General features: G+C 38.9%; 1 protein-coding gene across 2 annotated transcripts in view; it reads right to left on the bottom strand.

The window, feature by feature from the left end:
• Positions 1-615: 615 nt before the first annotated feature.
• Positions 616-27,012, bottom strand: part of LOC133651598 (RCC1 and BTB domain-containing protein 2-like) — a 309,454-nt gene continuing 283,057 nt past the window's right edge. For both annotated transcript variants that reach the window (XM_062049575.1, XM_062049576.1), the window contains exon 6: positions 616-1,336. In XM_062049575.1, the coding sequence (XP_061905559.1) occupies positions 1,222-1,336 (115 nt within the window). In that variant the 3' untranslated portion in view covers positions 616-1,221. The remainder of the gene's footprint in view (positions 1,337-27,012) is intronic.

The following is a 27,012-nucleotide window of genomic DNA, read 5'->3' as shown; positions in this document are numbered from 1 at the left end:
TTAATGAGAAGGTGTGTCCACACGTTTGGCCTGTACTGTATGTCAAAGTAGTTGGACAAGATGCCGCCACATAGCACACTGCTGAAAGACCCCACACATTCAAATTGAACGCAGAAAATAAAAACAGATGTTTAGTTGCAGTCAAATATACCAAAACATGCACCGACAATATCCCAAATCCTGCATTCTGCTTATGCCTCCCCTTGTCTCCTTATTAAATCCCATAAAATGAGTGGGTTCTGGCCAAGAACGGTGCCATAAACATGCCACTCCAGAAAGGTTCTGGGCATCCCGCTAGTTATGCTAATGAACCCCCCACCCCCACTCTCTGTTTTTCACTTCGTCTTATCCTGCTGGCACAGCCTTCAGTCTTTCGCAGCACACCACTCTATTGTCATCCCCTGCCCCTGTTCAGCTGGCATCGGACTAGATAATACACAGCAAAACGAAGATCCAAGAACCCTTGTTAAAAGAAAAAAAAAACATGGCACGAGAAGAATGTGGTTATTATTTATTTGAATTCGAAACCAGGTCATTGTTATTGATGTTTGTATCCCAAGTTGTAGCAAAATGTGGTACAAAAAAATATTCTTAAAATGGAAAAAAGAATGTGTGAAGCTAATCCGAATTATATAAACATCTCAGAGATAGGGATAGGTACTTTCACATTTTAACTAATACGATACCAATATTTAGTACCTGGGGACTTATACTGGTACTCTACCGTACCCATTGTTGATGCTTTTATGAGTGTAAAATAATAATAATAATAATAATTTAACACTGAGCTCTGCTATTCAGTTGTTTGCTTATACGTCTGTGTCTCATTTGCACGTATTATATAATCAACTGTGCATGCAGTTGCAATTCCAAGACGTTACATAGAATATGATACACTAGGATACACTTAATTCATCATGTGGGAAGTATGTGGTTGAGGTACAGATACAAAAAGTCCACAAAAAAATAAGGTAAAAACACATGAAAACAAGAAATAAACATTAAAGAACTTGAAGTACATACAATACATTAAAAACCACAGCACTGCCATTTCAGCAATAACTAATATATATTGCACACAAACCAGACCCAACAAAGCAACCAAGAGTGTCGACTTCGTCCTAGGCTGCCCACTAGCTCTTGGCCAATGTCCAGGGAGGTCGAAGTGTCCGATATATGCTCATTCAGCCAGGCCTCAGTGGAGCTCGTCCATCTCAACGCTCAATGCGAGCTCCGCAGCCTCGTCTCTTCCTCCGTATCTATTCCGGTCTCTCCAGACAGACTCCGGTGTGGCAGAGAGCCAGCAACTGGTCTCGGGTGCAAACATGGCCATGGCCTAAAGGTTCCCCGGAGGAAGATATAAATGTTCACAAAAAAACACCAAAAGCAGCGCAGAAGTCACAAATGCGCCACTCCTTGTTGCGCAGTCCCTAAGGGATCCGAACCATTCGGCAAAATACACATGAAAACAACAGGGAAACATCAAGAGCACATAGTTCCTGATTGATTGTTTAGCCAATCAATGAATCAATCCTTGTTTTAATTATCTGGAACATGTTAAAAAGGGACAAACGGTAGGAAATATATGGATGGATGTTAAAACTTCGCAAACACACGTTTTTGCACAAGTAATTTTCCGTCCGGGAAGAGAGAGAAGGAGCAGAGCTTGATGGTAGCTTGAGAGTTGGTGGGCGGCCAAGGGTGGAGTCGGCTCTCTTGGTTGCTTTGTTGGGTCTGCTCCTCTCTCTGAAATGGCTGGTTGCATCAGCTCTGCTCTTTTAATGTCTTCAATGTCCATATATATATATATATATATATATATATATATATATATATATATATATATATATATATATGGGCGCCGGAAGTTGGCAGACCCGTCAGCGATTCTGTTCTGTCTCCCTGTAATGTTTGCTTGCTCTTGAATGGGATTGTACTGAAAATATTAATTTCCCCTCGGGATTATTAAAGTACTTCTGATTCTGATTCTGATTGTCTGGTCCCACCCCTGTGCATAAGCAGCATTCCAAAACGGGAAAAAATAAAAAGAACTGAGCCAGGAAGTGGTCTTTGCCATTAAGTTAAATGTGCCGGTCCTTTCTTTTGTTAAGTCCTACGAAGTGTTTACAATGTAATTGGTGTAGTTATGACACAATAGCTGTTCATTACCAAATTTGGAGTTTTTAACGCTAATCTTTAGCAAGTCTTTGGCAAATCGATTAGTGAACCTTTGAGCACCTTCTTCTCACCTTGTTGACATGGGAAATTAGCGTTACATAGAAGTAGTTCGACTGAGTCCGCTCTGAGTGCTTGACTGCTTGTATCCTGGACAAGTGCTTGAGTCATGGCCGAGTTTGCAACCGAATATCAGAATCAGAAATACTTTATTTTTAATCCCCGAGGGGAAATTCAAATTTTCAGCACAATCCCATTCAAGAGCAGACAAACATTACAGGGAGACAGAACAGGATCGTTGACGGGTCTGCCAACTTCCGGCACCCCTTACAAAAAAGGTGAGAAACAGGTAAACACTGAAAAGAGAAAAAAAAAGGTAACACTTTAGTATGGAGAACATATTCTAAGTAACAGACTTGATTTATAGTTATTTGGACACTAGGGAAACATATAAGGGTTAGGGTTAGGGTTACTAAGAAGTAATAATTCTGAGGTTATTGAGGGAAGACTCTTAGTTAATGGCTTACTGGTTGTATAATAAGGCCATGCAGAATAATAAGTACTTAATAATGACTAATTAAGAGCCAATATGTTACTAATTTGCATGTTAATAAGCAACTAATTAATGGTGAATATGTTCCCCATACTAAAGTGTTACCAACAAAATATTCAGTCTAAGCCTGGGCCCCTGGAGAGGGGGTCCAGACTGAGGCCAAGGAAAAAAAAACTCATGGCCATAGCACACATAAGCATGTGTGTAAGAGGGAAACATCAAACATCAAAGAACACAGAGGCCATTAAAGACATTAAAAGAGCAGAACTGATGCAACCAGCCATTTCTACATACAGCTACAAAAAATAAATAAAAAAATTAATTATAAAAATGTAATCAAAATTTAAAAAAACATATACACTGTTACCAAATTTAGAGATTTCCATGTAAAATCGGCAACGCTAATCTTTAGCATGTCTATGGCGAATCGGATGTAAATTAGCGTCAAGCTAGCAATTTTTGAAAAGTGGAAAAAAAATCAGTCGTTATCAAAATTTGGCACCGTTTGATTTTACGTGATGTGTACGCGCTAGTACAGACAAAAGGACAGAGTCCCTAGTCAGAAGTGAATAACAGAAAAGAAACATTAAGCGAGCACAACACTTTGCACAAGCTAACCTTCACTTGGGCCTCTTGAGCACTGAGCTGTGAAAGTAGTTTAGAGGCAGGAAGTGGAGGCATGACTTTCTTGCCGTGCTGATTCTGGCGGAGCGGAGGGCATGAGCGCCTCTCTTTGTTACGGAGACTTAGAAGAACTTAGTGTCGAAAGAGGAAAGTGCTGGGCACAACAGGAAGCGGCGATGTCTGCTGAACTCTGCTGAGTGTCAGTGCAGTGCAGTAGCCAGGATTATACCCTCTATCCGTTTGGCTCCAAAACAAATAAACCGCTAAGTAAAGCCCGTAGTTTTGTTTGTGTGAGTCAGGTGTGCGAGGATGCACTCTTGTTTGGTGTTTTCGTGTGTGGCTCATTCCAAGACTCGTTCAGTAGGCCAGGACACATGGATTCATGGCTTGCTTGCAGAGTAGCGTATCGCCTATACTTATCGGAGAATGTGTTGGAAAACAAACAAACCATGGACAACCTGAGCTGGCAGAGAAAGACAAGCTGGCCTACTCGGTGCCCCATGTCCCCTGTGCTCAAGTTCTCTCACTGCATTAAATCTGGCTGTGTCCAAATATCGATACCGCCGATACCCAATATTGATGCTTTATAGCACAAGTGTCAAACTCAAGGCCCGGGGGCCAAATCTGGCCCGCCACATTATTGTATGTGGCCTGCGAAAGCCTGGAGATAATATGCATTAATAACGTGCTTAATCTTTTCTTACTAAATATATTTGTTCTTTCCCTTTTGACATTAAAATCATGTACTGCATGCAATTGCTTATTTATTTTCTACTTTTTAAATTATATTTCAATTCTGTACACTGCTGCTGGAATTTTAATTTTCCTGTGGGAACTCTCCTGAAGGAATCAATAAAGTACTTACTATCTATCTATCTATCTATCTATCTATCTATCTATCTATCTATCTATCTATCTATCTATCTATCTATCTATCTATCTATCTATCTATCTATATATCTATCCATCTATCTTTTAAAATTAAATTCATATTTATTTTTTGTTTTTTTATTATTAAATCAACATAAAAAACAGCAGATACACTTACAGTTAGTGCACCAACCCAAGAACCCTCCCACCCCCATTCTCACTCATTCACACAAAAGGGTTGTTTCCTTCTGTTATTAATATTCTGGTTCCTACAATATACAGTACATCAATACAGTCTGCAAAGGATACAGTCCGTGAAGCACACAGGATTGTGTGTGCTGCTGGTCCACTAATAGTACTAACCTTTAACAGTTAATTTTACTAATTTTAATTAATTACAAGTTTCTATGTAATCATTTTTATTTTAGTTTGGTTTTTTTTTGTTTTTAATTCAATATAACTAAATAAACATATTATATTATAATGTATTCCAAAAAATATTTTTTGCTAAAATAAACATAAACACTGTACTTAAATATCTGCTTGACTTATGATTTCAAAACAAATTATCAATTAAATTGTATACTGTAAAATTGACAACAGATTTTACAGTTAAATTCCGCCGACTGAGTTTTTTACGGTAAAATCAACTTTGGTACTGGTTTTTTTCCATATACAGTAAGACACTAAAACATTAAAAAACTAACAAAACAAAAAAACATTGAAACAACATGATTTTATGCTAAAAACAAACAAACTGGCAGCTCTGTTGCTTGAATTTTACCTCTAAAAACAGTGGTATTGTTTTTCCACTTATTAGATATTTTTATATGCTGTAAAATTCTGGTGACTTAGCTGCCAGTTTTTAAAGTAAAATTTTAATATTTGTTTTGCAGCTTATGTAAAAGAATATATATATATATATATATATATATATATATATATATATATATATATATATATATATATATATATATATATATATATATATATATATATATATATATATATATATTAATGTATAATATATATATACTTGTATATTGATATATTACTCATTGTTAAATGCGGCCCTCTGAGGGCAACCATAACTGCGATGTGGCCTTCATCGAAAACGAGTTTGACACCCCTGCTTTATATCAATTCTCAAATCAAAATATCGATACTTTTGATACTTAAGTTATTTGAGATAATGTGTATCATTAACAGGAACATAGTGTAGAAAAGTAACCAAACCTGTTTATGAGGAAATGTGTCAGTGTTATTCACATGTTCAGTATTTTCACGTAAACCTGTTCATGTAACTGAGTTTTCAATTAGTTCGTATGCTAATGGTAGTTCTTAATAATACATGTATTTTAATGCTTTTATTATTTTACTCATTTACTTTTTTTATGGTTTGAAACACCATTTTTGTGTACTTTTTTCTGTTTTATTAAAGTAGCTTGACTATTTTGTTATTCACGCCACTACCTCAATATAAATAAATAAATAACTGTCTTGCATTATTTATGCCATGGGACATGTTGTGTATTGAAATACACTTTTTAAAATATTATTTTAGCAGACATATTAAGCGATTTTGCACAAAGTATCGGATCAGTATCGCCAACACCACCCTGAATTTTACTCAGTATTGGATCGCAAAGAAAATCAAAGGTATTGCACATCACGAGGTATTTACTAGTAACAGTATTGTAGATATCAAAGTATTGCCATTTCCAAAATTATCACGATAATGCCGTCTCATATGACGGTATTACACGAGAATTTTGTGTACTCCCGTCAGTGTAGTTTTTTTCTGGCACTAGTGAGCGGGCCAGTCTGAGAAGTAAAGTACATCTCCCATGATCCTCTGCACGGTGTGGGCGAGCAGAGCGGACAACAATCAGAACCTCCTAGAAGTTTCAATTAGAAGTATAAAAGTATTTTGGTTTAATGGTGTACACAAAAATGAACGAGGGGAAAACATCTGCGGTCCCTCCCAAGGGTTCTCATTGTTCCCCATTGGGTTGAGTTTTTTCTTGGCTGGATCTGGGTTCAGAACCGAGGATGTTGTTGTGGTTTGTGAAGTCCTTTGAGGCATTTGTGATTAAGGGCTATATAAATAAACTTTGATCGGTTGATGATTGATATACATAAGCCTACAACAAATGAAGTGTTCGTTAAAAACAACTTAATCATGAACTAGAACCATAGAATAAATTGTGTTTTATAACAATCCGAAATATGTCATTAAAAATGTGTCTTAAAATTTGAAGTTTTCACAATTGGACACCCAACAATCTTGGAATGGGCATTGGAATCCGGCTACGTTCACACTGCAGGGTTTGATGCCTAATTTGGAATTGATGATAATATTCAATCTTTTTATGAAATCGTTCAAATGACTAGAGACATCTCTAATTTGTGTTGATGTCAATCCTTGCTAGTTCATGGCAATTTTTATTTTCATTTTTTTTAATGCGCTACCTCGATTCAAATTTACATTGGAATTGCCTTAGACATGCTGAAGAAAACTGGGTAACACATGGCACACTGCCAAAGCTTAACCTATTGATACTATAACAATCTACAAGGTTGAAATAGTTGGCTTCTCTTTCTTCCCCTCCATTTATCTGCATTCTTTTTTATTTCAAGTTAACATTACATATATGTATTGTTGCATTTAAACAATTGTATTGTTGATAATAGAGGTAATTATTGTTTTTATTCATTATCAATAGTGCTATTTCTATTGGTATTTGTATTGCTCCATTTGTAGTGTAATAATGCTCATTGTCATTTCTGTATTATTATTTATTTCACTAACTGCTTCTTTGCTAGCACTTTTACCATCATATTTGTACATATGTTGTTGTTGTTGTTGTTGTTATTGTTACTGTTGTGTTTGCTGTTGTTGTTGTCTCTCTGTCTTATGCCCCTCTTGTCCCCACAATTTCCCCCTCTGCCTTCCTTTTTTCTCTTTTATCCCCTCCTGCTCCGGCCCGGCTGCACCAAATAATAATTTAAATCCATTTAATAAAGTCAAATACAAATAAGGTAACTACATAAATATATCCCACACTTCTCTTTTGTAAAGTAAATTTGTTCAGCCGATATGGCCATCTACATCAAAAATATGATTTGCCGGAGCAGCTGGACAGGACCAAAAAAAAAAAAAAAAAGACATTTTGAAGATTAACATTAGTGATTTTTCACGGCGATTTCAACTATTCCAAATCTGAATACTGCAACGAATCAGGAACAGAAGGAATGTAATGTAATTTACAGTTTAAACATTTTGGAGGACTCAACAAAAATAAAAGACTGGGACATTCAACTTAATGGCAAAGACTACTTTCTGGTTAAAGTAACATACTGTAGTCTATGCACTACTGGAAATGCAACTGCATGCAAAGTCTACAATATATTACAGTACACAGCACAGTACTTGCAAATGAGACATAGACGTGTAAGAAAACAGGATAACAACTGAACAGCACAGCTCAGTGTTAAATATTGTTTTGTTTTTGTTTTTTAAACAATCAACATTTATTTCCTTATTTGAACACACACAAAAGTACTGAAAATTAGTCGAACTGAGTACGGTTATCGATTCCCAGGTACCAGGGTTCCAGGGAACTGGTACTGGAATAATTCAAAAGATAACATCCAAAACGTTAAAAAGAGGCCCTTCAGGCCAAAAAGTAGATTAGAAGAATAATGTTGTCCTAGAGTGACTCGCAAAGTATGAAAAATGTTAGGTGACTACAAAGACCTTCAATATTTCCAGTGTATTTACAGCAATGAACTCTTAACATGTCCACCTAGTTGTGAGAACAATAAAAAAGCCTTCTGCAGCAGCTATAAAACAATACAATACCAAAAAGAAAGTGTTATAAGGCTACCATAAATATAATTGAATGGTCTCACTGAGATGAAAGAAGACATGATAAACTTAGTGTGTTTACAGGCACGCACACAACATCACTTTCAGGGATCAACCCGCAGTAAAGCTGGTACAGTATAGGAAGTGGGCGAGGGTTTAATGCTTTCTTCTGTATTATGAAGGGAAAGCAGGGGCCGCCGGGATGCTTGGTTCCTTCCATTCTGGTCCACCATTAGATGGAAATGATTTCTGATCAGTAGCGAGCAGGTGCTGAATCGAATAAGTGACCCCAAGGTGAACATGGCACTATATAGCCCCATTGCAGGCTCGCTCAGCCATCAACTCACTGTAGACATCATTACTTCCATATTTTACAGGTGTCAAAAAAAGATATGGCTGTAAATGTGTGTGAGACTGAGAGGCAGAGAGGTGAGAGATGATGACTTGTAAAACTAGACGAGCAAAAAAAAAACAAGAGAGATGTGTTGTGTTTTAATGTGCAATTTGTGCTGTATCATCTGTAATACACACATTAGCACACACATTCTAGTCTATTTACATAGTCAAGTTAAAGGCCTACTGAAATGATTTTTTTTTATTTAAACGGGAATAGCAAATCCATTCAATGTGTCATACTTGATCATTTTGCGATATTGCCATATTTTTGCTGAAAGGATTTAGTAGAGAAAATCGACGATAAAGTTCGCAACTTTTGCTCGCTGATAAAAAAAGCCTTGCCTGTACCGGAAGTAGCGTGACGTCACAGGAGGTAGTATTCCTCACAATTCCCTGTTGTTTACAATGGAGCGAGAGAGATTCGGAGCGACAAAGCGACAATTACCCCATTAATTTGAGCGAGGATGAAAGATTCGTGGATGAGGAACGTTAGAGTGAATGACTAGAGAGGCAGTGAAGGACGTATCTTTTTTCGCTCTGACCGTAACTTAGGTACAAGCTGGCTCATTGGATTCCACACTCTCTCCTTTTTCTATTGTGGATCACGGATTTGTATTTTAAACCACCTCGGATACTATATCCTCTTGAAAATGAGAGTCGAGAACGCAAAATGGACATTCACAGTGACTTTTATCTCCACGACAATACATCAGTGAAACACTTAGCTACGGAGCTAACGTGATAGCATCGTTCTCAAATGCAGATAGAAACAAAATACATAAATCCCTGACTGGAAGGATAGACAGAAGATCAACAATACTATTAAACCATGGACATGTAACTACACGGTTAATAATTCTCAGCCTGGCAAAGCTTAACAATGCTGTTGCTAACGACGCTGAAGCTAACTTAGCAACATAGCAACCGGACCTCACAGAGCTATGATAAAAACATTAGCGCTCCACCTACGCCAGCCAGCCCTCATCTGCTCATCAACACCTGTGCTCACCTGCGTTCCAGCGATCGACAGCGCGACAAAGGACTTCACCCGATCATCCGTGCGCTTGGCGGCTAGCATCGGCTAGGCGTCTGCTATCCAAGTAAGTAGTCCTTGTTGTGTTGCTACAGCCAGCCGCTAATACACCGATCCCACCTACAACGTTCTTCTTTGCAGCCTCCATTGTTCATTAAACTAATTGCAAAAGATTCACCAACACAGATGTCCAGAATACTGTGGAATTATGAGATGAAAACAGAGCTGTTTTGTATTGGATTCAACGGGCTCCGAATACTTCCGTTGCCGTCGTGACGTCACATGCATACGTCATATCCAAAGGAGTTTTTCAACCGGAAGTTTAGCGGGAAATTTAAAATTGCATTTTATAAGTTAACCCGGCCGTATTGGCATGTGTTGCAATGTTAAGATTTCATCATTGATATATAAACTATCAGACTGTGTGGTCGGTAGTAGTGGGTTTCAGTAGGCCTTAAATTGGAAACATGCAACAGTGATCCAATAACCCTCAGCTATCTCCTGGACGGTTTCAAGAGGCTATAGTACATGTGAGCTGCTTTGCCAGCCACACCATAACATAATCTGTAATTTAGCACACATCGTGAAATAAATTGTCACTCTTTTGTGCAACATAATTATCAAACACACTCATTTGTTGATATACTTAAACAGAACAATTAGGGCCCTTCTACACTAAGGGTCATACTTGCCAACCCTCCCGTTTTTAGCGGGAGAATCCCGTTATTCAGCACCTCTCCCGACAACCTCCCGGCAGAGATTTTCTCCCGACAAACTCCCGGTATTCAGCCGGAGCTGGAGCCACGCCCCCTCCAGCTCAATGCGGACCTGAGACTGAGTGGGGACAGCCTATTCTCACGTCCGCTTTCCCACAATATAAATACGCTTGCAAGTTCCAAAACGAATGGAAACAAGAATTTCAGTTCATCCAGGACAGTTCGAAGGGGAAGGTGTATGTTGCCTGTAAATATGTAGAACAGACTTCTCCATTGAACACGGTGGCCGAAATGATTTCTCAGTCATGAACAGAGAAGTTAAACAGGACAATACTGCCATCTAATGGATAGATAATTCAAGTATTTCTTTTATGTAAATAAAATAAATATATATATATAGCTAGAATTCACTGAAAGTCAAGTATTTCATATATATATATATGAAATACTCGAGTTGGTGAATTCTAGCTGTAAATAACCACGTCCCCAACCACGCCCCCCGCCCACAACCCCCCACCTCCCGATATTGGAGGTCTCAAGGTTGGCAAGTATGCTAAGGGTCTATCCAGGGTAAATCCCACCTAACCTTGGGGATGGCGTGGAGCGGTTGGAAGAGTGGCCGTGCCAGCAACCTGAGGGTCCCTGGTTCGATCCCCACCTTCTACCAACCTAGTCACGTCCATTGTGTCCTTGAGCAAAACACTTCACCCTTTCTCCTGATGGGTTGTGGTTAGCGCCTTGCATGGCAGCTCCCGCCATCAGTGTGTGAACGTATGTGTGAATGGGTGAATGTGGAAATAGTGTCAAAGAGCTTTGAGTACCTTGAAGGTAGAAAAGCGCTATACAAGTATAACCCATTTGCCATTTACCATAACTTTATCCTTGTCCACACACACACAATGGTCGTTTAAGACCCTCCACCCCTCAGTCCGCCGGCGCAACGCGACCTAGTACGCATGCACGGAAAAATGCGCACATCAAAGTCACCTCCAGTGTTGCTTTGTGTGCAAGTTCTTAAATTTAACTTATCTGGATAGGTTGATTGGCAACACTAAATTGGCCCTAGTGTGTGAATGTGAGTGTGAATGTTGTCTGTCGATCTGTGTTGGCCCTGCTGTCATGTCTGTGTTAATCATGTTTTTGTTTTGCTTGGGTTTTGGGCTCTTTTTTTAGTTCCTGGTTGCACTTCCTTGTTTGGTTTGGTTTCCATGGTCACCCATTAGTTTTCACCTGTCTTGTCACGCACCTGTTTCACATCCTCATGTCACGCACCTGTCTCAAAAAAACTTGTTTTCATAGTCAAGTTTTTTTCCATCCCAAAAAAACTTGACTATGAAAACAAAAGGCGCGCACAATGGCGGAAGTACAAAACTAGACTATGAAAACAAAACACTAGCACAAAGGCAATAAACTATGAACAATAACAAAACTTACTTGACATGACAAGAGGGGCAAAAGGAAGAGCAGCATGGATCATGAGGGTGAACAGAGTGATGTCGCCAGCCCGACTGCCTGGCAACAATGGCCTTAAATACTGGTGACATGATTAGTGAAAACGTGAGACAGGTGCGTGACATGAGGATGTGAAACAGGTGCGTGACAAGACAGGTGAAAACTAATGGGTGACCATGGAAACCAAACCAAACAAGGAAGTGCAACCAGGAACTAAAAAAAGAGCCCAAAACCCAAGCAAAACAAAAACATGATTAACACAGACATGACACCTGCGATGAGGTGGCGACTTGTCCAGGGTGTACCCCGCCTTCCACCCGAATGCAGCTGAGATAGGCTCCAGCGACCCCCCGCGACCCCAAAAGGGACAAGCGGTAGAAAATGGATGGATGGATGAACAATATCCAGTGTTGTGGTATCACAAGTAACTGGAATCCAGTGTGCTGTGGGGCCCTATTGTAGTGAATCACACCTGAGCCATCATAAATTAATCAAATATATAATGGACATTTGAAATTAAACATTGTGATAAAGAACATTTTACATCAATCAATCTAGGGATCTCGATATCTGGTCAGGACACTCCTCACTCTTTTACCTTCACCTTAGTTCATTTTTGATGACTTTATATACTCTGGACCTAAACGTTGAGTCTGCGACATACATGGCGTACAATAACTGATAGTCTGCTTTGCCAGTCCAAAAGCATTCGCCGTTTTCCGTAGTTTTCCCTCGACGGCCAGGTAATACAAAGCACACGCTACCTTTTTTTATCACATCCAAGGGAGCCCGCATTCTCGTTGTCTCTCCTTCGACAAAGGGACACAGTTTTTCGGTAAGTAGAATCACAGATGACCTGGACATTCGAAAGTTCTCTTGCCGTCTGATATGTGTTGTATCCGAAATAGCTGCATTCACGGGTTTTCTTCTCTTAAGGTATTCATGTGTGATTTCCAAAAGCGTCTGTACAGACGGAAGGAGAAACACGGGCATGTCTGGATGACTCGCCTCCATATTTCCAGTGGTTAGCTCCGAGTTACGAAACCGCTTTATTATGAAGCTGACTGTGGTGTGTTCTTTCTGACGTCACTTCCTGTGTGGGGCGCGGTCTTTCTGGTGTCAATTCCTCTCCGAACTCATTTTTTAAATGATCAATGAGTCCATACAAGGCTAAGAGCCGGAGATTCAAGAAATAGACGGCGCACTTACCCGTGTAAAAAATTATCCAAGGAGGGGAACCTTAAACGATGAATTAGTGTTGCCAAAAGGAGGCTTAGGCTAAATAATTATTCGTTTAAGGGGTTATCCGGCTTATTATAGACATAGCCTTAACTGCAAGACAAATAAGCAGTGCTCCGTGCACTGTGGAGGCGCAGCTTACATGATGAGTTCAAGGTGTAATATATAACTTTGAGACACAAATGTATTCACAATATTTTTTTAATTTGTATTCACGTAACACCGATAACAACTTTGAGCACCTCAACTAGAGCTATTTAATTGTCGCCAAACCCGGGCAGGGAATGACACAATAACCGGTCCCAAGTTCAGTTCAAAACTTGGGGGACAAACACTTTCCAAGAAAATTTCTAGAAAATAAAAGCGTGTTCCTTCCGTATAGAACGGGGGTCAGCAACCCGCGGCTCTCAAGCCGCATGCGGCTCTTTAGTGCCGCCCTTGTGGCTCTTGGAGCATTTTTAAAAAGGATTGAAAATGGAAAAAGATGGGGGAAAACTTGTTTGTGTTTTAGTATTTTTTTTGTTTGAGGACAAACATGACACAAACCTTCCCAATTGTTATAAAGGCTACTCTTTAATATGTTTGTGTGTATGCTTCACCGATGACAGTGTTTGGTGAAAATCATTTTGTCCTATCAATTTTGGCGGTTCTTGAACTTACCATAGTGTGGACTGTGACGCAACAGTTTGTTTACATGTAGAATCTACCACTCCTTCTTTGTCTCATTTTGTCCACCAAAAGTTTCATGCTGTGTGTGAATGCACAAAGGTGAGCTTTGTTGACAATATTGACTTGTTGGAGTGCTGATTAGGCAGATTTGGTCAGTGCATGACTGCAAGCTAATCAATGCTAACATGCTATTTAGGCTATCATTATGCCTCATTTGTAGGTATATTTGTGGTTCCATTTTAGGTCCTCTCTTTTTCAACATTTGGGTTATTGAAATAGTGGCTCAAGACTTCAGTACAAAAAAACTCACATTTTTGCCGCATATTCTTAAAAACACTAGAATGCTGTCATACTGGAGAGAAGATCTTTGACTATCTTTTTGCGTAAGGTCCTTAAAAACAGCACAGTGCTCTTGTAACACTAACAGAATACATAGACCAAAATCAAATGTCTACTGTAGAGGACGCTGGTTCTGCAGAATATACAACATAAGACTAATAGTGATAAGAGAAGTCTGGGCCATGGACCTTGGCTTTCTGGGAATGTGGCCCCCGAAATAATTTAGTTGAATATCCATGACTAGACCAGTGATTCTCAAACTGTGGCACACGGGCTCCATCCATGGTACGCTAAAGAATCCCTTAAGTAAGTGATTTGTGTTTTATGTTCCTAAATTTAAACATAGTGTTACTGTTCAAACTGTGTGTATTTTTAATAAATAATTAAGCCTACTATGCTACTGTACTTTAATATCGTTAATTATGGTGGTACTTGGATAGCCAAGTTTTTCTTTCTCCTGAGGTAGTACTTGGTGAAAAAAGTTTGAGAACCACTGACCAAGACTATAGACCAAGGGTGTCAAACTGAATCACACAGAGGGGCGAAATTCAAAGCACACTTAGATCGGTACAATTGATTGGATGGAAGAAAGCTGCTTTGTGTGCACTCTGACACGGCTGTGGATGTTGTTTTGGATCGATAGAAAAAAGTGATTATTGGTAGACCACCACCTTGACATACTTTTAACATCCGGGCAAAAGCTACAATATTTTATATCAGAATCTGGGAGATGTGTAACTTCAGTCGGGATGTCGGTAAAAACCTGAAGAGTTGGCAGTCTGAGCATGAGTCTGAGGAGGAAGTGTTTCCCAGCGTGCCTCGTTATCGTTACAATTATAAATTTTCATTAGGCATGGGATATCTTGGTCAGAACCGGTTCCCAGTGTATAATTTTCTTGGAATTGCTTGTCAACTTTTCAAACGATTGCCTTAACGATTCCTGCGGGCGGGAATCAGAGAGAAACATAGCGCCTAGGTGACTGAAACACTCCAAAGTTTGGCTATATTTTACAAAAAAAAAGCAACAGCGCTACTAAAAAAGGACAAAATAAGAGCAATATGCTGAAACATTTAAACTCACAGGATGCTATAACTGTCACGTTTTTAAACCGCTCCAGTCTCATCCCAGTAGCAATCATCTCCCATAAATACAACAGGTACTAAGTAATACAGACAATCATGTTAGTGCCATTTGCCTACTTGTCAAAGCTGCTATTACCTGTTAATCTGAAATGAATACCTTCACATTTAGACGATCATGACAAGAGACATAATCTGAAAACGAAAGTCAGTGTGTAATGACCAAGTCTGTGATCAAAGGCTTGCACCCATTTGCCACAATAGATGCTCCTGATTTTTAGAAAGTGAATGTTCCGTTGTAGTCAGAGAAAAGTTGCATGATTTCCTGTAACTAGATTTTCATTCAGTCATTCCCATTACTGTACATATTTTTAAGACAGAGTCTGATTACCAATGTCACCGAGCAGTAAATAAGCGCGTGGTCAAATACCTGGACTCATTTGCCATAGTAGATGCTCCTGACTTTTGGTAGCGATAAGAGAATCAATAAAGACGCACATTTTTAAGCAGAATCAAAAGTGGAATCAGAACCTGCAAAATATTATCAATTCCAATTCTTAGTCATCATACAGTGGGAAGGGGATTCATATTAACCCATTCCCCGTGGTTTACCTGACACATGCAACGTGACAAATTGGGGGGGTGCACTATCCGACAATAGAGTGTTGTATATCTTAAAATAAGTTTTGTGGCAATTACAACTTTGACCACAGCGCCAGTTGCTATGTAGAGGGGCGCTTTCCATCATTTTCACTAGACATTTTGCAATGCAAAATGATTACCCCCCACCTTCCTCTCACGCAAGAGTCACCCAGGAATGGAGCTATATGACTCACTTCCCTACTGTGCATCTTTAATGTGTTATTTTGTACAGACAGGGGTTTAATGGAAGAAGTGGCGTACCTAATGTTAAGACCGGTGAATCCATACACTGATTATGAATTACACTGATTATGAATTTTATTTCGGATAGGAAAAACTGCATTGACATTCGTTTTCAAAATTTTACATTGTGATTTTTCGAAAGATTATCGTATTTTTTGGACCATAAGGCGCACTTAAAATCCTTTCAATTTCTCAAAAATCGACAGTGCGCCTTATAACCCTGTGCGCTTAATGTCATTCTGTTCTGGTTGTGCTTAGCGACCTCAAAGTTATTTTATTTGGTACATGGTGAAAGTATAAGAGTGATCAGTAGATGGCAGTTACACATAAGAGATATGTGTAGACTGCAGAATGATGGCAGTCACACATAAGAGATATGTGTAGACTGCAATATGACTCAAGTCAACAACACCAAAATGTTATATTTTCCATTGAAAATACAGAACATTACACACGGCCCTCAAAAATATATCAAGATGTTTTAGTACGACCTAGGTAAGCTACGAAGCCGCACCGCTTGAAGGATTGTACTGTGCTTCAACATACGAGTATCATTATGGTGTGTGTATAAGGTAAGACATATTATCTGGCATTTTGTTTCGCAATATTATGCGAAAACAACTTTTCTTACCTTCTGGTACTTGTTGATCTGTATTTGGGATTTGCATAAGTCCTGAAAATTTGCACGCGTCCGTCTTTGTAGTCCGTGCGGTCGCCGGAGTCCATAAGCTTCTTCTTTTTCTCTATCTTCTTGTTATGGGACATTCACCCTCCGCTGTTGCCATTTCTAATATAAAGTAGTGTAAAGTTTGTACTTATATCCGTCAGTAAACTTGCCTTGAAAGCGCTAAAACATACCGGCGTAGTGAGTTTACATGAATCACCCAATGAGCTTTAGTTATTAGAGAGTTCCGGTCGGACGGTTTTTCACAGGACACGTTTCCGTTGCTCTAGTAACATAACATTGTTATTGCACTAGTGAGCCACAGATGAGAAGATGCTGCTCCGTTATTGTTTTGAGTAGAGTCTGAATGTCATTAAAACAGTTAGCTCCATCTTTTGACACTTCTTCCACGCCCATCCTTGCACGCTACACCGCTACAACAAGGATGACGGTGAGAAGACGCTGTCGAAGGTGAGCCACGTAAATAAGACCGCCAACAAAACTGCGCGTCTTGAAGCAACTGTCAGAAAGCGGCTTGAAGATGATCTGTAAAACATCATCTATGCAACATGTTGACCAGAGAACCACCATTACATGTTATGTAGACCACAAGGAAGTGTTTTCAATTTAGAAAAAAATAAAATAAAATACCCCTTTAGTGCGCCTTTTGTATGAAAATAGACCTGACTCGACCCGCTCATCGGCAGTGCGCCTTATAATCCGGTGCGCCCTATGGTCCGGAAAATTCGGTAATTGTGATACTTGTGGAGAGGGTGGGGCATGGAGGGGTTGATTTGCATCGGAAAGGAACGGGAAAAAAAACCTAAGAATATTCAATACATATTATCAAGACCAAAAGGAAAAGTCAAAGTACCAATGATTGTCACACACACTAGGTGTGGTGAAATTTGTCCTCTCACCCCCTGGGAGGTGAGGGGAGCAGTGGGCAGCAGTGGTGCCGCGCCCGGGAATCATTTCTGGTGATTTAACCCCCAATTCCAACCCTTGATGCTGAGTGCCAAGCAGGGAGGTAATGGGTCCCATTGTTTTTTAGTCTTTGGTATGACTCGGCCGGGGTTTGAACTCACAACCTACCGATCTCAGGGCGGACACTCTAACCACTAGGCCACTGAGTAGTTATTGTGGATTATAATCATCATAGGTCCCCTTTTGGTATATTTGGTATATCTCCACAGAACATGCAATAAACAATGGGTGTCACAGATGTACTGGGGATCAGAAGGTTTTTGTAAACAATACAGTTAGAATAAGCAAAATAAACGTTACACAGCTGACATATTTCTGTAATTACTCCGTGAAAAAAGCATTATGAACATTGATTGAATTATGTATGGTGTTCACAGATTTTGATGCTGTACCATTCCATTACCATGTCCAATGAAACACATAGTGTCATGCAGAGAACTGGAAACCATTTCGAAGGTATGATGTGAAGTCATACTGTATAGACATCAGTAACAATTATTCCGCACAAGACAGTGAGAGGCAGTCTAGCCACTCGCCTCGCTATTCCCCGATGTACAGTCATACTGCAGCAATTATTCCAAATCTTTGATCATCCTCACAGAGGCAATCATGGCTGAAAATCAATTTCAGGGACATCAGGAAAAATCTAAATTCTACATAGCACCGTGCCAACAAGGCCAAGGGCCCGTGTGAGAGAAGAGAGATTTATTTTTCCTCATCCCCTTTCCGTTGCAAAAAGGTAATCAGCCAGAAACACCAGAGAGCCTGCTGTTAGCCAGACCCAGATCCCGATGCTCCTCATAACTGCTAGTGATGTGGAGCCAGGTAGCATCCAATTAGCGCTTTGTGTAACTTAATGCAAAGGGCTGGCAGCTCCCCCGAATCCAAGTAAGTTGTCGTGCAGTTTCCACGCTTCTGCTGTCAAATAGCATTTGATTTGGATTTCACAAGACACCATGAAATGTTCTGGTCAAAACAGATTGCAGATGATTAGTGATGAGACAGCAGACACGTTAGCAATGATGCTTTTGACAACTGCGTTGCAATAGAGTGTTTAACAATTCATATTGGCACGGGTTCCAAACATGTGACATGGATGAAAATCCAATAAAAATAACTACAGTGGAAAGAACCACAACCATGTACCAGTTTTGATAAATAGAGCTGGATATGATATTAAATGTGTGTTTTTATAGTTTCTAGTTACTGGAGTAATGTCTAACATCGACCGGCAGTAGCTATAAGAAAAACATTAAAAAGTAGGCGTGTAACGGTATGCCATAATCACAGTTCAGCACTCGGCTTTAGGGTCATTTTTTGGTTCAGGGAACAAAATGAATACAATTTCTAGCTTTCGTTTAGGGCTGCGACTATCAGTTTTTTTAATTGTCGACTAGTCAGTGCTAATTTTTTAGATAAGTCGTCTTGTCAATGGATTATTGTTTATGATCTGCCGTGCACGTTTGAGTTTGATGTTGAGTCCGCAACTTGACTTTAACTTAATTTAAATAGAATTTGTAACAAAAGAAACATAATTTACAGAGAATAAAATAGTTTTAAAGTTAAAGTCCAATCAATAGTCACACACACATCAGGTGTGGTGAAAGTATCCTCTGCATTTGACCCATCCCCTCGTTCACCCCCTGGGAAGTGAGGGGAGCAGTGAGCAGCAATGGTGGCCACGCTCGGGAATCATTTTGATGATTTAACCCCAAATTCCAACCCTTGATGCTGAGTGGCAACGGGTCCCATTTTTTAATAGTCTTTGGTACAGGGTTTGAACTCACGACCTTCCAGTGTCAGGGCAGACACTCTAACCACAAGTCCATTGAGCAGGTCTTTACTATACTTGTTTACAGAAAGTATACAACCACAGTGAAAAAGAAATCAACAGACTTAAAGTGTAAAATGGACTGTAAACAAAAACATATTTTCGTCCAGTACTGTTTGGGGTTATTTAGCTGCAGGAATAAAAGTGTAAAGAATAAACATTCCTGGTGGTCTAGGAATTAAAATCTTAATGAGCAACTATTTGACTGTAAACAATCGATTCATTTTATATTTGACATTAGATTAGTTCTACTAATCATTGCAACCTTAATTTTGTGTAAATCCTTTTCAAATGAAACATTAAAACTACTAAATGCTAGCAGGCAATTCTACAATAATATAATACAATGAAAATTGTAAAAATATACAGTGTCTTATACAACAGTATGATCGTTTACAATATTTATTTTAAGGAAATTGAAATTCATTGTGGTTTAAAGTACAGTATTAATAGTTCCAGCGAGAAGTCCCATTATTAATAATCATTACTGAACATACCGACACATTGCTTTTGTAGCATACATTTACCTTTGTCCGTTTATGTCATTTATCAGGAGAGCTACATGTGTAACGTTGCTGTTTTTGCTTGCCTGCTTTTCCGAGTTCTGCTCTCTTTCTCATCCGTTGGTTGCCATGGCGTTGGGGAAGGGCGGGAGCACAGAGCACACCTGCCGGCAATCACCTCAAGCTACTTAAGCTAATTGCACACACCTGCTTGTCACTTCCATGCACATCAGACCACACCCACTCCATCTTTGCTGGTCCCTGTTTGAATACAGTTGGCATTTACTTTGCTACTTTGTCTTTTTTACTGTGTCTTTGGCTTTCCTACAGTTAACTTAATTTTTTTACTATGTTTTTTTTTATACATGATTAAGGTCATTTGTTTTGTTATTGTGTTCATTTTGAAACCATATTATACATAACATGAATGTTAAGGATAATAATAACAATTATATAATTAATAATAATAATAATAATAAAACAATGAATAACAATAAATAAAAAATATAATTAGAGGTGTCAAACGATTAGAATATTCAATCGCGATCACATCGTTCGTAGTTTACTCATAATAATCGCAATAATTGCAAATAAAAGTGTATCTTTAAATATGCTGTTGTATGCAAATGTTTGTTAATTAGCTTACACACGGGGTCACTTTAAAAACAAACCAATTTTTAAAAATGGCCTCGGTCAAGGCATGGGCATTCAGCCTAATGGCAAAGACTACTTCCCGGCTACGGCAAAACACCATATTTTTTACACCACTGCCATCTAATGTCTCCGAATTGCAACTGCATGTAAAGTCTACTCTGTAATACTCTGCACATGAAACTCAAAAGTGTAAGAAAACAATATATCACAACTGGACAGCACAGTTGTTATAATTATAAATACAAAAATATATGGTAATAATACACAATTAACACTTCTTAAAACATGAACATACAAAAGTACTGAAAATGGTACCATATCAGGTCAAATGTGAAAGGAACCATCTAGGGTACCCAATCATCAACACACTAAATGGCCAATATCGTCAGACCCAGATCCCGATGCTACTCATAACGGCAAAGACTACTTCTCGGCTATGGCAAAACACCATATTCTATACACCACTGCCATCTAATGTCTCCGAATTGCAACTGCATGTGAAGTCTACTCTGTAATACTCTGCAAATGGGACTCAAAAGTGTAAAAAAAACAATATATAACAACTGGACAGCACAGTTATCATTATGATTATGAATACAAAAAGATATGTTAATAATACACAATAAACACCTCTTAAAACGTGAACATACAAAAGTACTGAAAATGGTACCATATCAGTTCAAATCTGAAAGGAACCATCCTAGAGTACCCAATCATCAACACACTAAATGGCCAATATCCTTTCGTGTCCATCTCATGTATTTCTTTCTCTCCATCCTTGTCATATTGTTCGTCCACTCACTCCCCCCCTCGAGTGTAGACAGCTGTGAAGAGTGTCTCCACAGTCTGTGGTCTCTGGCAGAGGGTAGACAATTGAGTTTTGGAAGTGGCGTGGAACGAGACAAAGGGTGTCTGAGGTGGCTTCCTTCCCCTGTTTCTTTCTCCATCACGGCTCCGCAGGCAGCTCGCCCAAGCGCTCTTCCATAACGACATTAGCAGACATCAATGCGGCAATGGTGGAAAATCCACTACACCATGTTTCCTCATCAGAGATGTCTTCTGAGTGACCTCTGCCTCGGGTTTAGTGACTCGCATGAATATGAAAGATGAATATGTGCCAGCTTCTGAGGTCCAGCCAAATTCAACAACAGCTTGTCAACCATGAAATCATCTTTACAGCGATAGTGTGGACAAATTTGGCTTTCAAACAGGCCGTTTGTCAGTGGGAAAATTCCTGACCTTTTTCTTTATGTTCAAGGCCATAAAGACCAGGTTAGATTCCATCAAAATAAATCACATACTATAGAAGAAAATCTTGTATAATGCATCTCTGAACATCTATCTGAATCTTACTTCTTTGCCCTTTGCTTGGTAATATACCCGATGATAAATTGGCCCTGCAGTACTTTAGAAAAAAACAACACATTGCTGTTTGCCCTCTGAGGCCAAACAAAAACATTAAAAAGCAATTAAGGCTGTGGTGGGCCAAGTTCAGTCAGGAGTTGTTAAAATGCTTTAAGAAGGTCTTTGGATAGCATGATTTGGTGTGGTGGGGTCTGAAAACACACTTGAGGGCCCCTGCCGGACCCCACAAGTTAATAGCTGTTTGAGGGTTAAGACTTTGGGTGACAACCTGCATGATTTAGTTCTTGTTATGGGAAAAGATATAGGAGCACATGTGCACAAAGATACACAAGTGCGTCTGCGTTTGCTGGCCATCAGGTACGTACATTATGTGAAAGAATATGTTTATGTAAGGGGATCATCAATAGCGGAGACATATCTCCCCATGGACAAATTTCTACTTCAAACACACGCTCCACATCTGGATATCTTATTAAACATTGTGTCCACATGCCCTTATGTTTTCATCTCTGCGAAAAGTTGAGTTCCTGTCTCCATTTGTTTTATATTACCTTATAGCGAGACAGGGCTTGATTGGTGTGCCTGACATTTCTTAGACACAGTTTGATTTGTGTGTCGTTTTGATGCTCAGACAAAATATCTACTGTACCTAATGACAAAGAATGCAAAACTGTGTCCAAGAGAGCACAGATATTCTCAAAAAATGTTGGCGTTTGGTCTACAAGAAAATGTCGTTTTTTAGGGATTTTTGGGAGGAAGGGAGCGTATGACATTATATCACGTCTTTTAATATTACTATTGTTTTTTGCACATAAATATATTATATTGGAGATGCTTTTTGTTTAAATTGTGTAGATGGGGAGTATTGTTGTTTGTTGTGTTCGAAATAAATTGGTGTAATTAATGAAAAAAATGTTAACGGGTACAACTTACAATACTCAAAGGCATGGGTGTAGATGGCACTGCGGACTAGCGTACATCGAGCCTAACATTTGCGTGCTAGGCTAATGGTGTGTTTAAGGTGCATGTACAAACCCAGTTTCCATATGAGTTGGGAAATTGTGTTGGATGTAAATATAAACGGAATACAATGATTTGCAAATAATTTTCAACCCATATTCAGTTGAATATGCTACAAAGACAACATATTTGATGTTCAAACTGATAACATTTATTTTTTTTGCAAATAACCATTAACTTTAGAATTTGATGCCAGCAACGTGTGCCAAAGAAGTTGGGAAAGGTGGCAATAAATACTGATAAAGTTGAGGAATGCTCATCAAACACTTATTTGGAACATCCTACAGGTGAACAGGCAAATTGGGAACAGGTGGGTGCCATGATTGGGTATAAAAGTAGATTCCATGAAATGCTCAGTCATTCACAAACAAGGATGGGGCGAGGGTCACCACTTTGTCAACAAATGCGTGAGCAAATTGTTGAACAGTTTAAGAAAAACCTTTCTCAACCAGCTATTGCAAGGAATTTAGGGATTTCACCATCTACGGTCCGTATTATCATCAAAGGGTTCAGAGAATCTGGAGAAATCACTGCACGTAAGCAGCTAAGCCCGTGACCTTCGATCCCTCAGGCTGTACTGCATCAACAAGCGACATCAGTGTGTAAAGGATATCACCACATGGGCTCAGGAACACTTCAGAAACCCACTGTCAGTAACTACAGTTGGTCGCTACATCTGTAAGTGCAAGTTAAAACTCTCCTATGCAAGGCGAAAAAAAACGTTTATCAACAACATCCAGAAACGCCGTCGGCTTCGCTGGGCCTGAGCTCATCTAAGATGGACTGATACAAAGTGGAAAAGTGTTCTGTGGTCTGACGAGTCCACATTTCCCAAATTGTTTTTGGAAACTGTGGACGTCGTGTCCTCCGGACCAAAGAGGAAAAGAACCATCCGGATTGTTATAGGCACAAAGTTGAAAATTCAGCATCTGTGATGGTATGGGGGTGTATTAGTGCCCAAGACATGGGTAACTTACACATCTGTGAAGGCGCCATTAATGCTGAAAGGTACATACAGGTTTTGGAGCAACATATGTTGCAATCCAAGCAACGTCTTTTTCATGGACGCCCCTGCTTATTTCAGCAAGACAATGCCAAGCCACGTGTTACACCAACGTGGCATCATAGTAAAAGAGTGCTGGTACTAGACTGGCCTGCCTGTAGTCCAGACCTGTCTCTCATTGAAAATGTGTGGCGCATTATGAAGCCTAAAATACCACAACGGAGACCCCCGGACTTTTGAACAACTTAAGCTGTACATCAAACAAGAATGGGAAAGAATTCCACCTGAGAAGCTTAAAAAATATGTCTCCTCAGTTCCCAAACGCTTACTGAGTGTTGTTAAAAGGAAAGGCCATGTAACACAGTGGTGAACATGCCCTTTCCCAACTACTTTGGCACGTTTTGCAGCCATGAAATTCTAAGTTAATCATTATTTGCAAAAAAAAAATAAAGTCTATGAGTTTGAACATCAAATATCTTGTCTTTGTAGTGCATTCAATTGAATATGGGTTGAAAAGGATTTGCAAGTCATTGTATTCTGTTTATATTTACATCTAACACAATTTCCCAACTCATATGGAAACGGCGTTTTGTACACACATGTCGGAATTTTAATCAGGGTACTAAATAGGAACTACTACTAGGTGGTAATAATGAACATCAAGTATGTGTAATCCTACAACATTCCGTTTGTGGACAAGGAAAGAGCCCCCAAAAGTTAAGTTAAAGTTAAAGTACCACTGATAGTCACACATGTGGTGAAATTACCCTCTTTATCCCATTTTTCCACCCCATGGGAGGTGAGGGGAGCAGTGAGCAGCAGCGGTGGTCGCACTCGGGAATCATTTTGGTGATTTAACCCCCAATTCCAACCCTTGATGCTGAGTGTCAAGCAGAGAGGTAATGGGTCTCATTTTTATAGTCTTTGGTATGACTCGGCCAGAGTTTGAACTCCAGACCTACCGATCTCAGGGCGGACACTCTAACCACAAGGCTGAAAGAATGTTGAAAGCATGTTGAATTGATTTATTAACAAGCACTGCATCTCCAAGTCACTCCCATGGACTGCGGCCAATGCTTCTCTCCCTCAGTGACGTCACACATTACTTGGCAACAGGCCCCGCCTTTCAAAGCAACACACTCTGATCTCATGAAACATCTCCCAGTGGAAAACACGGCTATAACTTATTATCTCTGAATTAGCATTACATTTACTTACTTTTGCTATTCTGTCATTTAAAAAGTGCATTTAATGTACAGAATTCAAACTTTTGTATGTATGCACATATACTGTTTAAAGTACAGTTACTATAAAACATTCAAATAAACCAGATTTTGATTATGGCATGGAGTTTAAAAAATAAGTAATTGAGTTGAAAAAATTGCTGACATAGCTTGATTCCCCTCCCCTCAGTTAAAAAATCCCACTAATGCCCCTGCGCACAGATAATTCAAAATATATATATTCATCTGAAGTCATTTGAACCATTGGCTGGATTGGTACAATACGAGATAGATAAATAGATTTAGAAGCGCAAGGTGAAACAGGACCCATAAAAAGCATAGGGTTACTATAATAAAACGTTTTTTTAAACCAAAATAAAGAGTTATTGAAAATACGAATATTATATTTTTTTAAAACATTGGAATAATAAACTGAGTCAAGGGCCAGACTAATCAAAAGATAAAGTTGGCACAAATACCCCCTGATAAAGTTGAGTAAACGCTGAGAAGCTTTCCAACCAGTTTTTAAGTTGGATCAACCTAAAGTTGATTCCACTTTTTGTTCAGTGTTTTAAACTTTGCATGCTAATTGATAAGATGTTTGATTGTTATTAGGAGTGTAACCATTAATCGATATATCAATTTATATTCCTTGGATTCAATTACATTGATCTGTGCTCAGCAAGTTTGCCTTCCGGAAGATAGGTATCAATCCAGCATCGTTTTAAAAGGAAATCCACCTATTTTATCGATTGTAGAAAAAGGAAAACATTGGATTTAAGAACGGCAGACTTTAAATGAAGTTTAGCGCTTTCAATGATCAGGACGTTAAAAGTTATTCAAGTCTGTTTGCCCGTATGTGGCGTCATTGCAATCAGTCAGCAAAATAAAAATGGTGAATACCTACGGTGGCTAAGAAAGGTCACAACAAATGCAAACGTGACAAGACAATATCATAAAAACAACACAACAACTTTACGCTACAGCACAATTGCAAAAGCCATAATAAATGCAAACGGCAAAACACAAAAGTAAAAAGCCGCAACACAACTTTAAGCAAAAAAGGACGCGACGGACACAACAGAAGTGACAGCGCAGCGAGTTATGGCTATGGACGACTTCCTATATTGATATTATTGAAAAATTAAAAAAAGGTATTTATGACTGAAAACGTGGTTACACTTCACTTACTTTTCCAACTTTGTTTATTACACCGTTTTCTACTTTCCGTCTCAGGAAGTCTTTGTATTGTCGTGTTTTGGCTTGTAGTTGTTGTGTTATGGTGTTGAGTTGTTGGGTTGTAGAGAGTGTATATGTTGTGGATTTTGCAATCGTGCTATATCTAAAAGTTGTTGTGTTGTGGTATTTGCATTTGTTGTGCGTTTTCTCTGCTACCGTAGCTGTATATCAAAGTGAGAGTAGTAGCATGTCAAACCACTGATCAATTTGACCTGAAAAGATTCGGTTGCACTTACTTTCTTACATTAATTTATTTTGTATTTGTATTATTTATATGTGAAAAAAAAGTAAAAGTTGCAGGTAAACCTACTGTTAATTTAACCTGACGAGACGTTGGTTGCACCTTATTTTTGATACTAATATTGTACTATTTTATATTGAAAAATTAAAAGCAGAAGTAACAGGTCCATCTACTGTTAAAATGTTGATTACTGTAGTTTCATTGATAATGTCTTGAATATTTAAATTTGTGCATAAAAGGTTTCCTCTTGTTTATTTAACGTCAATTGTTGGTTGCACTTTATTCAAATAAGACGTGAATGCATTGGCCATTAATTAGTGTTTACTTGTTTGTTCGTATCCATAATTAATTAATACATAATTCACTGACAAGAAATATAG

The sequence above is a fragment of the Entelurus aequoreus genome, linkage group LG06 (assembly GCF_033978785.1).
Source record: "Entelurus aequoreus isolate RoL-2023_Sb linkage group LG06, RoL_Eaeq_v1.1, whole genome shotgun sequence".
Lineage (NCBI taxonomy): Eukaryota > Metazoa > Chordata > Actinopteri > Syngnathiformes > Syngnathidae > Entelurus > Entelurus aequoreus.
Note: the sequence above shows the minus strand (reverse complement) of the source record. Positions and strands in the feature narration are given on the sequence as shown.